A 17,275-nucleotide genomic window follows, 5' to 3' on the forward strand; every position below is an offset into this window, starting at 1 on the left:
CTAGATTCAGTGTCATTAGGTTTTCTGTTTGTTTTTAGATTTTTATTTCAAGTGGTAAGTCAGCTGTCTCCATTTCTGTTAAAAAGTTTGGCTTTTTTTTTCAGTGCAGAATGTGGTTCTTGTTCCAAACCACTCCCGGCTCTGAGTGATAGTTTCAAAATAAAGTGCAGTAACCTCTCGCTTCACTCAGTCTGACACATTCTATTTTTCTGAGTCCAAGGCTGCTTTCTGCCTACAGAGGTCTATCTACAGAGATAAATGACTCCATCCTCCAATTTAATCCCTAGTCAGGAGCTCTCAAGTATAATATCATTTAATCACATTCACCACACACACAGAAAATACTTTCCTGTAATTTTATATCAATATCAGTTATTGCTTATGCTGTTTCAAAAAAATTGGGTTAATGCAAGTCAGGGAGGTTAAGTAGACTGAGTGGGCTGAACCCAGTGCCACACAAAGTGCAGCACACCAAATTATTACTGCAGAATTTAAAGTGCCACGCAGTGCTCGGTGCACCAAATTTTTTGCCATAGTTTTGAGAGGAGGAAGGGGCAAGAGAGAGAGGAAAAAAGGGCGAGAGAGAGAGTGTTGGGGTACCCGTGTACCCTCTGCCTGTGTCTTGCGTACCACAGGTTGAAAAACTATGGTCCAAGTAGCAATTAAGTCTAATACAGGCAGTTTATGCACTCTAAGTAATCTAGAACGTGTACTTCAAATAAAATATATATATATATATATGAAAGTCTTATTACTAAAAAAAAAATGGCTGATTTTTTTTTTATCAAGCATTTCAGTCAAAAAGAAAAATGTGATTCACATAATAGTCTGTTCCATAAATCTGTTTTTATAACTCAAAATGAATTCAAGAATTAATGATATACAAACCACCATGGAGGTAGCTCTGAGTGCTAGTATGCAGACTATCCAGGTTTATTTCCTCTGTTTTGTTTGAGTTTCCCAGAGCCATTGGAGGCTCAGAGCAGTAAAGGGCAGTCTAATTGACTCCTAGGTCAAAAAAGTATCTCCAAGCATTAAAGGTTTCTGTTTCCTCTTCATTGTGGAAGGAGTCCACTCCTCCTTGTATAGAAAGATAACACTCCTGACATAATTCCTCAAGCAGGAGGTTATCTATGTGAAAGAGAAGAAGGGTTCTGATAAAGGTGACTGAATGTTCCTTTACTCTGTGCTGCTTTTGTATTTGTGATTATTCTTGTCCTTCAGAAGTAAGGGCAGAGCAGCACCTTAGATACTAATTCAGAGAGGCATGAGCATCTTAGTTTGCTTGGTCAGATGCTTTGAATAGACAGATGATAAAGTAGGCTCTTGCCTTTGAGAGCTTATGCCTCTCCAAATGAGTCCAATCTCAAAAGTGCTGTCCTGCTCTGCCTTCTGCCTGACTTCAGACTAATTCAGCTAACTACCTCTCTATTCCTGTTCTTGAAAGTTTCACCTTGGTGACTATCTGTAACTTCCCACAGATCACTGCTGTGACAAGGAGCTATTGAGGTTTTGAATAGGATCTCTGAGAAGCCAAAGGAAGTTTTGGACTAGGGACAGACACTACCCATAAACCGGTTTAAGTGATCAGAAACCAGTTTGAGACAAACCTGGTTGAATATAGTATCAGACTTAACTGATCTGGATCAAACCGGTTTATGCAGCGTCTGTCCCAGACCCCTTCCTGGTTTAAGTTAAACCAGACTCCCCCAGCATCCCAGATACTTTGCAACTCTGGACCGGGCTCAGCTCCAGCCCAGCAGTGCTGGCCCCTCCCCTCTGCTCCCTGGCTGGAGCTCTGGCAGAGATTGCGGCATCTGCCTGGCTTCCTCCTGCTTTCCCCCCCATCTCCCCCACATCACTCCCTGCTCAAGCAGGGTTTCCCCCCTCCCGTCTGCCTCACTCTCAGCATTATCTAGCATACCACATGTTGGCTACAGTTCGTGCTGTGGGAGACAGGACAAAGGCACACAGGACAGTTTTGGCTTAGAGCTTTTTGCAGCTAATCAACAGGTAGCTGATAATGTCCCTCCATTCTTTCCTTTGAAAAAGTTGTTGAAGAGGAGCTTGAACTAATGAGAGAAGTGTTGTTTTGTTTGATGGGCTGATAAATACTAACTCTGTAAATCAATGCTCTGTTATCAACAGCGGGGGGTGGGGGGGCAGGAACAGGACCGACAACCCTACAACATCCTGCCAGGGCCTGGCCATACCCCACTTCAGCTCAGCATTGTTGCAGGGAAGAGAGGGCTGCTCTAGTGCCCCCTGACTTCTAGCCTGAGCCACTGCAGGCATGTGCCTGCATTTCCTCCGTCCAGAGGGGATGTTTTTGTGGTTACAAACCAGTTCAGCCCGGCCAGGTTAAACTAACCTAAAAAGACTGAATCAGTTCACACTCAGGTTTTTTGAATGCCTGTCCCTAGCCTGGGAGATTCTCTGATAGATCCACAGTTAAACATGGAAGCAGTATAGTGTACAATGTAACAGCATGTTTTCATCAGCCTGTTTTACCTAGATGAGTCAGTGCATGTTGAAAGGGATATGAAGGAAGCTCGTGTTGCTAGGGGGAGGGGGGCGACATAAATCACTGATTAGCTCTGGAATGAGTAGTAGGAAGGAAATGGTAAACCGATGTGGGAATGGTATTTATAATGAAAAGTAGCATTGTCGCTACATGGCAAGGCCTGTTTTACTATTCAGCTTTATTCATCACTGATGCTTGTTTAGTACACATTTTTAAAATGTAGTAATTCACTTTTAGCTAAGACAAAAAATTTTCAGCTAATTAATGTTTCCTTGTTGGTTACAGTTTGAAAATCCTGTTAAAAAACATTGCATAATTCACATCATTAGATCAAATGCTGTTATCGAAAAGTATTTGAAATTTGTAACAAAATTTACAATTTGCAAAATAAGCTTTTATAAGATTATTTGAAACATTTCTGGTAATTTAATGTCTTTTAAAAAGATATATAACAAATATTCCTGAAATTCAAAAACTTTACCACCATGAGAACTTGAACTTAAAGCTAGCCATTTAAAAAAGTGAATCTAGCCATACCCGGGTTCTCATTCTATGTGTTAAAATGTGAATGAAGGGTGTCACGGCGGGGTCTGCCAGGAGGGCTGCGATCTCCTTGAGGCCCCTTCCTCCATGCCAAGTCGGCCCAAGGGCACCCTCTATTCTCGCCCGCCAGGTATTTTATCTTAAGGTAAAAGTTGGGAGGCTGCCTCACGTCTCCTTGGGCACGGTTAGCTGGGACCTCTGTCCCCGTGTTTTCCTGGACCCACCAGGGATCTCCCTGTACGATGGGTGCTTCCCAGGCACCCTAGCCTTATGAGCTATGCGTGGCTCCAACCACCCCCGATACCACGCCCCAAGCCTCGCAGATGGGATAGACGTTGGTGTCTCTCTGCCTATATTCATGCCCGTCTCTCGGGCCTTCTCTGTTATGCTGCCCCCTCCTGGGCTCTCCAAGCCCACTCGGGGCCTTCCCTGCGATGTCGCCCCTCTCTGGGGCCTTCCTTGCGATGTCGCCCCCTTTCCTGGGGCCTTCTGCGCCCCCTCTGGGACTTCTCGACAAGCCACCTGTCTCAGGCCCAACCGCACTGCTAACCCCCGCTCTCCAGGGCTCACCACACCACTACCCCTCTCACCGGGGTTCACCGCAGTACACTGCCTTTCTCCGGGGTTTATTGCAGCACTAGGCCTTCCTCAGGGCTCGCCGTGCCCGCCCTGGGGCTTCCTAATAATAGTGCCCCCTCTCTGGGGCTCGCTGTGCCCACGCTGGGCTTCCTAATAATAGTGCCCCCTCTGGGGCTGGGGTTTAAGCCCCCTTTAGCTGCGCCCTCCCTGGCGCCAGGGTTCCCACACCACTGGGGGTTCCCCCTGAGTATGCTGCACCTGCTCTGGCGCTGGGGGGCCTCCCCCTTCGTTGTGAGTCCCCAATGAGTACGCTGCACCCTCCTCAGGCTCTGGGGCCCCCACTCCTCTGGGGGTCCCTATGAGGCCTCCTCCAACCCCTTATAGCCTCACCCAAACCACCGGTGTAATAAACGACAACAACAAAACCACAAGCCCCTAGGCTACAACATAACTATAAGCCACCTGGCTAAACCATGGTGATCAAACCTCTTCAAGCTGCCCTCCTTCACTCAGCTAGAACGGTTCCTGCAGTGCTCGCATCCTGGCTGCTGGCAGAGAGCTGCCAGCCTGGCCTCAGCTCTGGGCTTTTTAAGAGCCAGGCTTTGCCCCTTACAGCCAGCTAACCGCTGTCAGGTGTGGGTCATTCGCTGCCTCCAGTTGCCCTGGCAACCTGCAGCTGTGCTCGTTATGTCCTGCCAGGGCTCTCTCCCTGGCAGTCTCCACTCTCTAGGAGCAGGGCACCCCAGTGCTCTGCGACAAAGGGCATAAATAGTCATTTAAAATGTACTATTCTGATTAGTTCAGTTTTAATCTAAAAGTGTTGCTGATAATTAGCTGTATTGCTAATAATATAAAATATGTTTACAATCTACGGTTTTTAACATGCCACTGTCCCATTCATGGAAAGTATGTTTGTCAGCCAGAAAATTGAACATTCTGAACAACTGTAAAGTTGTAATTAGAAAGTTATTAAAGTTGAGGCACAGGAAGCTCTTTGTCTGTAAACTTTGGAGAGCAACACCACACAGGTGTAATTCTCTTCATATTTGGATATAACCACTTGGTATAGATGCAATTTCATATTTAAATAAACTATAAGTCTTCAGAAATTTACATTTGCACCTCCTGCCCCCTACCCATTCAAGAAAGAAAGCTCAAGCAATGGCTAGATTTTTTTCAAAAGGTAGTTTCTTTCCAGTACAATATTAATACAAGCTTTCCATGAGACAAAACTTCAAAAGAAGTAAAAAGTATTGAAGGACTAACATAGAAACAATTGTCTATAAATATGTTATAGTAATTGCAAAGTTAGAGCAAACTTCTATACAAGCTGTACATGTATATCTGAGGGAAGCATTCTAAACCTTTAAAGAAGGGAAGCATTTGATTTTAGACTTTTAATGGAACAATTGTGTCTTTGATTATCTTCCACGTTAAAGTACCTTGCCAAAGCGACTCCCCTGCAAAAGGGAGTAACGTTGTATTAACCTAGGTTTGTTAAGTTCTCTGTAAACAATTTTAAAACCGGTTGCACTGTCACTGTGCATAGCTTACAACCCTAAAAAGAATTACTTGGTGTTACTGGTGCGATATAACAGCATGACTAGTGCTGCTGCGGTTAAGAATCCATCAGTGTTTCCATTACAAACTTTAGATGGAGAGTTTAATCTCTGTCCCATTTTGAATCATGCCTGGATGAAGCTCTCAATCCACACTTGAGCTCATAATGTAGTTCTTAAAAAAGGTATGTGATATTTCAAATTTTTTCTATGTTCGTTATTTCTAAATTATAATATAGGAAACAAAAGAAAAAAACTAGAAAACTGAGACTTTAAATTTTTTAAAACTTTTATTTAAGCATTCATTATAGCTCATAATAATAATTTGTTAGGAATTAACGTTCTCCAAAAACTATACTTCTGCATTTCAAGTGCAAAGTTATATCATAGTGGGGGTTGCACTTTCTAACTTTAACACTATAATAAATCAACTGAAAGAGTGCAAAAATTTCCCAGGGAAATACAAAGGGAAAACGCATAATTATCATTAAGTGATGCATGTCATTCCCTTCTAGCTATTCCACTCAAAATTCTATGCTTTTTTTCCCACCAGGTTGTCCCCTGACTGGTTTCACTTTTCTAATGCAGAAAGCTTTCATCTCTAAATCTTCATTTTTCTTTCCATCCCTTGTGACTCCAAAGCTTGGGAAAGTACATGCAAGCAGGAAAAGGTCCCTATACTATGGGTGGTATCTTGGGTGAATCTTGCCACTTATAGAATTTACCTTGGCAGCTGTGACTTATCCCCATGGGCAGACATGTGAATGAAAATGCTGTTTAAATACAACATTGTATACTTTTGTAAGGCTACCTTCCTACCTGTTACATTGTGATCAGGATTCAGGAGTTCTGAATTCAGTTCCAGGGTCTGCTATGGACTTCCTAGAGAATCTTTAGCAGATGACTTAAGGCACTATGATTTTTAAAGTATTTAAGCACCTAAAGTTAGCAAGTCCTAAAAGTGCATAGGCACCTAGCTCCTTTTGAAAAGTTAATAACTTGAGTTTGTACATAACCCTTTGTCTGAGATTTCATAGTTCTATATGAGCAGTAAAGTTGGTGACAGTCCTGTTTTAAAAAATTCCACTTATTTCCCTAAGCAATTTTCAAATTATAATGATTTAATCTCTCTGTGCCTTGTTTTCTTGTCCTCAGTGTGGTGTCAGTAGTGGTACTAGTAATATTTGCTTTCCTAACCTACAGGAGAGTTGTGTAATACTGTAAGGCCTCTGACACTTTTGTGTATTTGTGTGGTTTATATTGGTGCTGTTTTGAAAAATAGTTTCTGTCCAAATTGCTGAACTTGCCTAAGTATCAGTTCCAAGTGTTGTAAAAGAATTGTTGTTGCAGATATTCTCTTCATGAAGTCAAATTTTGTTTTCACTTTATATCCAAGTTCCCATGTGTTAAAATATTTTTCTGATTCCACAGTGGAGAGTGGTTTGTGTCTGTGGGCAGTGTGCGACAGAGTATATATAATCTGAATCTGTGTCATGTATCTAGAGCACTTTCAGATCATTATTCGGTATATTAGAATATGTCCCTGAGTCCTGTCCCAAAAGTGATGGAAGCAGGTATATTTAGAACACATGAGTAATTATGTGCAGCTTTAACATGATGTTCAGAATGACAAGCCAGCTACTGCCATGTTACGAACTGTGTGTGCTGCAGTCAATCTGTACTTCATTCTGACAAGAGCTTTCTTTATTTTGCAGCAGTCCATTGTGCCGGCCCATCCAATGGCTCCTCCTAGTCCCAGCACCACCAGCAGTAATAACAACAGTAGTAGCAGCAGCAACTCAGGATGGGATCAATTAAGTAAAACAAACCTTTATATCCGAGCACTGCCTCCAAACACCACTGACCAGGACCTGGTAAAGCTATGTCAACCGTAAGTACCACACTTAAATATGCATTTTAAAAATAACTGCTTTTAAAGTCAGGATTGTAATGCATGTACTGCTATAATAAGGGGAAAAGAAAATCCAGCCGCTGTTTATTCACCTTGATCCGGTACTAAAGTCAGTAGGAACAAAGGGCTTGAAAGCAGAGAACAGACTGAACTTAGAGATGGCCAGGAGGAAGCTGAGACACTTCTTACCTTGCTGTAATTGCACAAGATTGAAGAGAGTCAACATTTGCAAACAAATGTGAAACTTATTTTTAAATCTTATAAAAGACCCTTTCATTTAACCACTGAGGTAGTTGCATCAGTGAAAACCTCTAGCAAAATTGTGTGGTACCAGCACAAATTGTAACTGGGATGGGACAACTTATACAAGTTGCAAACTTATATTAGTGCTTTGTGGTTACACTAGGACAGGGAAATGCAACCTCTGGCCCATGAGCCAGGTGCAGCCCACATAGCCAGGACTTCTGGCCTGTTGGACTCCCCACAAGTCAGGAAATTTGGTGGTACAGGAGCAGTGGCAATACTGCTGCTGTTTCCAGCTTCCAAGTGTTCCCCCCACCCACCCCATTGGGGGCCAGGTCAGAGCCAGGCCATGCTTCCCCCTGCCCCCCACCCACCCCATAAGCCAGGTTGGGGCTGGCCCTCCCCCCTTCACCCTCCCTTCCGGATGGACTGGGCACTGCCCATCTGGCCCACTGGGAAAAAAGTTGGGCACCAGTGCACTGGGAGTTAGCAACAGTGCAACTGAATCAAGATGTAAGCCCCAGTATAAACGCAACCTAATAAACATTCAACATTCTTATTTTTTTGTGAAGTCCTCTTTTTTTTTTATATATATTTTTCCAAGAATTTTGTGCATATTGACTGATGAAAATGCATCTATAACTAGGTGTTCTGGAAACTTTATTAATTCTAATTTCTACTCTATGGCCTTATCTTTCAGAAGTTATTCAGGCTATGCTACTTTTTCCAGGGACACCTCTTCTTATTTCTAGGTAGTATCTGTATAATATTGGAACACTTTCCATGAGCTTTTCCCTCTGCAAGAGGCCCATTAACTTCCTGTTATAGTGGTGATTTTTTTGTTTTGTTTATGAGCTTGTTTTTTCCAAGGGAGGTTGCAGATATTTTCAGCTGATTACAGCTAAATTCCTGCAACTCCTATAAAAGCCAATGGGAACTGTGGGTAGTCAGGAGTACTGAAAAAATCAGACCCCAGAAGCATCTAAAGTTAAGTATCCAGAACCTAAAATCAATGGTCCTAAAAAAAAAATGGGTCTAATACTCAACATATTGGTTCACAGGTCCTAGCTTTCCTTCTTTTTTCCTACCTTTGACCCATCCATATGCCTTTTAACTTTACCAGTTCAGCAACATTCCTTTCAGTCATTATTAAATGTTGCTGCCAATTCTTTAGCATGTTCCAGTTATGTTTTGTTTAATTTTATTTGCCTCTCTTCCTCATCATTCTGTTCACTTCACCTCTTCTCTGTGTGCAATATCAGTTTGTCCTGTATTCCTTGAATTGAATCCAGATCAGTGTACACACATAAGTAACATACTTAAACATAAGGCAGCATCAATGGGAAAATGTGGAGGAGAGACCAGATAAAAACAGAGAACACATTTTCCATAATTTTACAGGTACAGAATAATACAGAAAAACTTTAGACTTAAAAGCATAGAAGTTGTTGTTATGTCTTTTTAAAGTCTATTTTCTCACTTAAAGACTATTATTGTAACAGTTCCAAACCTTCATGGCTGAACATTTAATCTGTGGTAGAAAAAATTATGATGACTAATTTAGAGAGAGGAAATTTTGATTAGGAGAAAATTGAAAACATACATCTTAATTAGTTCTACATCTATTTATGTTTTAAACGATTTGGGGGACTTTCTGGATAATAGCTTGCTCAGTAGCCTTCTCATTATCCTGAAAATGCTACACCAACTATGAGGGGGGCGGGGGAATTAAACTTGTTATTACATCCTGAAACTAAAATATAGTTCCATTTGGATGTATTTCCCACCAGAAAAAAGGGTTCCCATAAACTTTTTAGGAAAAAAGAACAGATAATCAATTTTATGAAAGGAATCATTCATAGATTATAAAACACTACAGCCTTCCACATGTGGATGACTTTTAATTCATTATGGATACATATGTTGTAAAGGAATGCTCTTCCTTTTCTTTATTTTTTTTTTTTACCCTCCCCCCGGACAATGTAGAAATATTTTTCCTTCCCTCTCAAGTTCCTCTGGGTTGGAACAGCTGAGTTTTTTACTTACTCTCTGTTAACTGACTAGTATCAGCAAGCATGTTTTACTTTAAACTTTTTATTTTGTTGAGCTGACTTCCCTAGTCTCAGAGTTTCCCAAGTCATGTCTCTCTTATAGGGTAGTTACTCTAGTTTCTGAATCTTTTGTGGTGGTAAGAGCTGCTTCACACATTTCCTTTGTGTGTACACTTAGAAAACTTACTAGTAGCATTTTCTTTAAGTTTTTATTTGCCTGTTGAATCAGATAAAGATTCTGACTGATTGCTGAAATTGTAGTTTACCAGGGTCTCAAAGTCCCATGCAGTTTTTGCCCTTTACTTTACAAAATTAAGCTGTTTAATGAATCCTACAAGTGAAGTTGAGACTTCACAGAATAGATAAATCCTCCATGCATTTGTTTCTATGTAGAATTTCTCTGTAAAGGCACTGCTGTTTAAGAGGGAATGATCAATCTCAAAATTCTCCATTTCTGCTGAGGAACCAAGTGAGATGTCCAGAAATTTTAGACTTGGAACATCTCTCAAAAATCTGGGTAATCTATTAAAAACTGTAGCCTTTGCTGCCAACATAGCCCCTTAGCAACTGAAGTAAATGTTTCAAGAAGACAGAGCTCACAAGGTTCTCCCTATTCATAGGGCCTTAATACTTTACATTATGGAAAATTCCAGATGCCAAACTTTCCCTTCCTGGAAATCTGTCTAAGCTTCCAGGAAATAGCCAGGGGACCTAGTACTTAGTCCAGAGTGAATCATCTCATGACACTCAGTTGGGGTTTCCCTTGCTGTTTGATTATCTTGTCATTACTAAAGCTTCGCAGATAAATAATTTTGACACACGCTACATAAAATAAAATAATCTCTCTTGATTTCACATTTTCTTTTGTTTATGCTAACTTATATTTATCAACATAATTTACACACATTTTATTTTAAATGTTTTTACTAAAGAGAGGTTGCCAGGATGCTTATACTGAAAGAAAGTAAGGGGGGTTATTTTCCACAAGGTAAAGTTAATTTTAAAAAGTGGGTTTTGGGGGAGGGTGATTTTTGTATTTTTAATATAAACTGAAAAGAGGATTTGTAGATTTCAAATATTTCCTTGCTGTTTGCAGCAAAAATGCGGTAACATTCAATTACTACGTAGCAGGAAATTGAAACTGATTGTTTGTTTTCACTGGGTGTGGACAGAGCTGGACCCTCCAGAATCCCACAGTGCTCTGTTCTCTCCCTACCATTGGGCAGGAAGGAGAGCTGGATGGACAGCCTGCCAGCTGTGTAACCACTTGGTCTTGCTCCTGGGGCCCCAATGGTGCCAGGTGTTCCAACAACAATCCCCTCTATCTCTGCTAAGGTGCGGGGCAGGGGAGCATGGAGGTTCTGGGGATTTCAGTCTGGAAATCCTGCAGCAGGAGTCCTGCACTGCTGCCACAAGAACTCCCCAACTTGCCATAAGGGCCCTGCTGGCCCCCTTTTTTGGGGGGCTCTCTAGTGTGGGAGCACTCTGTCCATGAGGCGTTTTGAGCATTTGAGTGTCCTCTCTTCATGCCATTGCTCCAGTCCCCACCAGACCCCATACCAATGCTGCTGTTGGAACCATGCTTTCTGGCTCAATCTTTTCTACCTCTCTGCTCCTGGGAGAGGTGAAGAGGAGAGATTCAGGGGACAGAGGACTAGAGAGTTAGACATCCTGGTGGTGGAGCAGCCGCACCCCTCTTCTTGTTGGCTACCCCCTACCCTTATCACTTCCACTGCCAAACCCCTATGCCGGTGCCCCCACCACTGCCCTCCTTCCATCCGCCAGTCCCTCTATTTCTCTGTCCCTGCAGCTTCCTGTAGTGGTGCTTAACTGGAGAGCAAGTATAGCTGCAGCATTTTTGGAAGCATTTTAGCTGGTGGGGGTGTGATGGGCTATATATATGTTCTTGGCTGGAGGACTACTCTTTTGAAACTTTTCAAAGCATGTTACACTGAAACATTTTACTTCTTTCTGCATCCATTGTCTAGCCTGATTTGAATAGAAAATAAATGAAAGATACAATCCTGGATCCACTGAAGTCAGTGGTAATGGTGCCACTGGCTCCAGGATGTCACTCTAGATCTTGAAACTGCCTTCAGTTTTTGTATGTTGTGATGTTGTTAGGCGCACTAGTAAATTTAATTTAGTCACCTGTATTTCTCCCAGATGGGAAGGATTCCTGTTCTGTAGGAAGGGACTCATTCAGAGTCCCTGCTGAATCTTTGTTGCAATTGTATTCAGTCTAGGGATGGAAAGACCACACAGCAAGGTGTCTCTGGTATTTTGCAGAAGTGGTCTATCTGCTGCTATGCAATAAGCAGACATTAGTGTGTCGGTGAGAGAACTTATGTGGCAGATTCAGGCTATAGAAATTCACACAGTGATGGTATGGAGGGATAATGTGCCAGCCTGTTTGGGTGCTGTGAGCTTAATTCTCATCACACATTTCTTTGGGCAATAAAATAATAAAACGACATATATGTGGGCAACACGTAAACTGTCAGTATATCTCCATGGTTATAAACTATAGATCAGAGCTACTCATCATTACTTTATTTCCCCTTCTAAAATGTTATACTACAGTGCTGAAAAGTCATATTAAATTGGCATTAGTTTATAGTAGTGACCTCCAAATATCATTCGTCAGAAATTTTGTGACATTTTGTAGAAGAAATGGTATAATTTTTTGTGTAGTATATCTGGTTATATAATGACGTCTCCATCTCATTGCTTCCTTTGGTGTATTCAGTTCAGCTCTGGCACATAACAGCTGGCAGTGGTAAACTTGAACAGGTTTTTATTTTAATTAAATTCTTTCTTTTGGAAGTTACTAGAGAATGCTCTTGTCAAACTACAGTCATATTGGGCTTATTTTTCTATTTGTAGCACAGCCTTACAGTGTTTTTCTGAAGTCATTTATTTGTGCACCACTTCAAATAGTGTGTTTATGAATTTTTGTGGAAAAGTACCTTTCTGGTGAAAGAGCCTTTTTCTTGGCCAAAATCTTTCCACTCTGAATATCTTCTGTTCCCCATCTCCGTTCATCCAGCCCCCTTTAACAACATACAGGTGGCAGCAGCTTATCTTTTATCCTTCCAGATTAGAGACAACATACTCCATTTGTGCAATGGTAGCTTACCAGGAATGTAAGTATTTTCAGATGGCATTAGCAGTATTTCCTTTGAAAATGAAATGCCCATCCCAAAGTTCTGAATAGATTAATTAAACTCAGACTGGCTACACTAGTTCTGCACCATAGCAGTAGATTCGTCCAAATCTGTGCCAGAGATGGAAAGATGGGAAAAATAAAATATTAATCATGTTTATTTCTGAAGTGCTTAAGGGCCAAAACACCCTCATTGAACTCAACACTCTATAGGATTGCACAAGTCAAGTCCTTTTCCCAGAGACCTTGTAGGTGGGTGATTGGGAGAAGTGGTATAACATACCAGCAGAATGCAGTAACGGCCAGTAAAGATTGTTTTTTGTAGAGAGTTACGTTAAGAGGGAATATGTTAGGTGGAAAGGAAGGAACGTGGAAGGGCTGGAGGAAATGATCAGAGTGAAAATTATGGAAAAAACTCTGACATCAGCCTTGTTGGTAGGTCCCTCCTTGAACTTTCTGCAGCTGTTCTGCCAGCTTCTATCTCTCTGGCTGACTCCATGATACAGTTAATTTTTCACCCCAAAACTCCCATGACAGGGGGAGGGGAAAGGTGCTACATGGGACCCAGTTCCCTAAAAGAATCTCTGCTACAACTTTGTTGTCTTCTGGGATTGCAGGGCTAGACGGGTAGCTTTGGCATGGCCTCATTTTATTCCTTCTCCCACAGCGCAACACTTTGTTTGAACTGCTTTGTCCTGATTTTTGCACTCCAGCTTGCATTGAGTTTGTTTTAATTGTACCTTTTTGTTTGGAACTTGTGCAGAAGGTCATTTTTGCCCATTTAGTTAATGTATGAGGCTCTGAAATGTTAGTCATCACAGTAGTTTCTCTGAAGTCCCTGAGATTGGTCATGGGAGTGAGAATTGCCTGATTTGGACGTGAGTTGGAAACTTGCTTTGACGTGTGCTGTAGGTGCTTTCCAGAATCTCAGTGCGTATACCTTATTGTATATGACCATTACACTTGGTCTACATGGTTCCACAGCCCTGTGCCACCTTCTTTTTTCTCTGTATCTCTTCTATTCTACTTCTCTTCAGTATTGTGGGTCTTATTTTCTTCAAAGATCCCCTGTAGTGCCATTACATAAGTACTTCAGGATAGGGTACAGGCAGTAATGCAGCAGACCTCCCTCTGATTACTGCTCTCCAATCCCAGAAATGCTTTATTCTAAAGCATCATAAATTACCCAGCCAGTCCGTCTATCCTTAGGTTTGTTGAGTTCCGAGCCTGCTTGGTCGGACTACATTGATTGTATCAAGCTGTTTACAGACTAGGGTTATATATCTTGAAAACCATTTTTGCTCTGGATAGTTTCAGTTAGGCCTTCCTGCTTATTATGTTATTACCGTAGTGGGTCTAATGCAGGCATTTAATTGAATTACAATTAGGAAAGCAGCTGGTTTAAGGTAATAAAGTTAGCGATATGATTACCACTGCAAACCATTGTTCTGTTCCAGGATGGTCAGATCACTGAAACACAATCTTGTAATGGCCGGCCTTTCTTTGGGAAATCATAAATCCTGTGGAGGGACTTTTTAAGCATTTATTTCAGCAACAGTAGCTGCCCAGCTTTAAAAACTCAGCACAATAACACAGAAGTAAGTAAAACTGTTTTGCTGGCAGGCACTTGGTCATATTGAAATGTTGGAATCAGATGTGCTAGACAGCTTTGTTTTCACAATATGAGATTTTTGTTGACTAGTTCCACAGTTTAATATTTCCTTGTGTTTGGGCAAAAGCATCCAAAGTGTGTATTTACAAAAAATACCTCTTATTAATATATCAGACATTTTATAACAAACTAGTAATGGCACCAGCCATCTGAAGTATTTCAGTGCTCCTCACTGGTATGTGAACACGATCTCTGATGGGTTACCATCTATACGTTGCTTTTTTCACTTGCATTCAGTATTGAAATTATGTGAATAAGAGTTCTAAATTTAGTATAGCAAGGAGCTGCCACCACTCCAGTTAGTTAAGATTAACAGAGACTTTATTCTTATGATGTATGTAGCTCATAAGGCGATGTACATGATTGGGATTCAGTTAACAGCTTTAGTAATTTTGCTTTGTTTTACACTTGTTCAGAAAGGCATTCTATCTCAGCATAACCTTTAAAGACTTAATGGTTAAACACTTCAACTAATTGGGGGGATTTAAAAGTTACAACCACAACACTATTTTTTGAGTATAAGTAGTAATAACGACTTTATTAGAGTATAGGAGCATATCTAGTATTTTTTTAAACCTTTTGTGGTGGAAAGGAGGCCTGTATATATAAATTTCTGAAAAGAGGAAATTTAACTTTTATGCTAAGCAGAGACTTTGGCAAAAGTGCTCTAGCTATCACACTTTTACTTAAAGAGCTGTAAGTTAGAGTGCAAGAGAACCAAACAGACATTGACTGTTCCGGGGGCTCAGGGACTCGGAGCCTGCCTGCACTGGCCACTGGTGGTGCTCCTGCACGTCTCCCAGGAGGCTGCTGGAGAGGCCCCTCTCCCCAGCAACCCCGTCCTCCCCACCAGCTGGTGACTGTCAGCAATGGCTGGGAGGGAGAGACCACTTCCCTGCAGCCCCGCAACCAGGTAGTGTCATGCCACAGGGCCAGGGCTACTACAGGGAGAGAGGCCCCTTCCCCCACGGCCCCCCCTGGCTAGGCTGTGGCACACTGAAGGGTTGGGGCGGCTGTGGAGAGAGAGACCACCCCCTCCCCTCCACGCCAGCTGTGTTGGCTGGAGGGAGGAGGGAGGGCTGAGATCAGAAGCTGTCACTGACTTGGATCAGTGACAGCTGAGGGGTGGGACCAGCCCTGCACTTGGGTAGAACAAAAAGACTCTGCCAAAGGCTAGAGCGCAGCTCTGCACAGTGCTTCCTGGGATGGGAGCAGTCTCACTACCAGATCCCATCAAGGGTGCCAAAAACACCCACAACCTTGACTTGTAAGATGTACCAATGGTGGAAGGCAGGAAAGCTGCATGGGACCCAATCCTTGTCGTGTAGCGCAGTCCCAGCCCCTTCCTCACCATCTGCCCCAAGACACGTGTGCCAAACAAAATGCCTTCAAGTACCATGCTCTGGCATCTGTGCCGTGGGTTGATTACCCATGGCTTAGTCTAATACCTCATCCATCAAGGGTTAATTTCGAGTGCAATCCGCCATTTTTTAAGTTCTCTCTAAGCACCCTGAATATCTGTTCAGTTATGGCTTTAAAGTGCTTTCCGCGTGCTTAAAGTGTGATAGGTGTAATGTCTGTACCTAGCCTTAGTGTGTTTGGGTTTGTTTTTGGCCTTGCTTCTGTTTTTCAAACAATACTTTACAAGCAGAATCATCTAATTTACTGAATAGTCTTACTCTGTTTCTATTCAGAACTTCAGCAACAGTACATGATTATAAAGCTCAGCTACATGCTAGGAAGTACCAGCAGCTATTTTTTTTTTGCTTCTTCTGCAGAAACTCTGATAAGGTTTTTGGTTTTATTTAACATTATTTGCAATAAAAAAATCCCGATTCTGCCTTCTCTTAATTGCACTCTTCAATAACAAATAAAAAGGAGAGTGGAGACCTCTTCATCTGATGCTGTTGCTTGTTGCAGGTATTTAATGCTAGCACTGTGCAGGCACCCATTTCAGTGAAACTTTGGGTTCAGGTCCCTAAAACAAACACACACAGCAAAAGCAGATCAGGGAATTTTTAAAGACTACTTGTTAGATATTGGTGGTTGCCGGTGATTTTTCAACATTGTCAGTGTGAAAAAGGAAGGGACCTCATTTTTACATGGGGCTGAAAGGTGGAGTTGCTTGATTCAATAGTACTTCTTTTTCGGAGTTTCTTTGGAGAAGCCCAAGCCTGAGTGGGCATTAAGACTGAAATATCTTTGGCCACTATAAATAATTGGTGCTGAGACATTTGAGGATAATGATGTTTGGTTGGTAGGTCCTGGTAACTAGGTGGTGTAAGGTGCTAATGTTTGTTTCTGTGATTGTTGATTAACTGTTTACTTCCAGTTGAATTTGCTCAAGGGCACTAGCTAAACTTAAAAACAAAAGTTTCTTTGATAGATTTCATTACTGAGTGACTTATGTGGACAAAGGAAGACACTGTCAATTCTCCCAAATGTTTACACGTTAACGAGACAGAAGATACATTTCTCAGATCTTTACATTGCAAGATCCACTGAAGGCTCATTCTTAAAAAGAATACTAAAGAGTTGTAGGCTCCTTTTGCTGAAGATTCATATTTTTAATAGATTATCTTTGAAAAGATTGTATGTGTTTTTAGGGGAATTTGAACCAAAACAGGATTGTAATTTAGAAACTGATTATTTGAAATGCCGAGCTGCTCCTGAGAGGTACTTTAAATTAAAGCAAGGATGTCAAACTTGGGCCATGACCCAGGCTGGATCTGGACCAGGGGGCTTTTCTGTGGGCCAAGCAGTGGATGGAGGCTGTAGGACTCTTTGTGGAGGGCAAGAGAGGAAAGGGAGGGGGGTGACATCTGCTAGGACAGTTCATGGAACATTCTTCCCTGGAGTATTATCTGGACAGGGAGTGGTCTTGCTCTCATGTGGGAGATAGTAACGTAAAACTGAGTAAGTCAGCAGCAAGAGATACCACAGCCATATTAAGGTACCTTGTTAAGTTTCAGTGATTTACTATCAATGTTAACAACTACAAAAGCAGCCTGTTCAGTGGAACCCAA

The 17,275-nt window shown here is 41.8% G+C and overlaps 1 protein-coding gene across 3 annotated transcripts in view; it reads left to right on the forward strand.

Moving 5' to 3' along the window:
* Positions 1-17,275, forward strand: part of RBMS1 (RNA binding motif single stranded interacting protein 1) — a 204,109-nt gene that overhangs the window by 98,064 nt on the left and 88,770 nt on the right. For all 3 annotated transcript variants that reach the window (XM_025199973.1, XM_025199974.1, XM_025199975.1), the window contains exon 2: positions 6,921-7,096. In XM_025199973.1, the coding sequence (XP_025055758.1) occupies positions 6,921-7,096 (176 nt within the window). The remainder of the gene's footprint in view (positions 1-6,920; positions 7,097-17,275) is intronic.

This window comes from Alligator sinensis, unplaced genomic scaffold (assembly GCF_000455745.1).
Source record: "Alligator sinensis unplaced genomic scaffold, ASM45574v1 scaffold389_1, whole genome shotgun sequence".
Lineage (NCBI taxonomy): Eukaryota > Metazoa > Chordata > Crocodylia > Alligatoridae > Alligator > Alligator sinensis.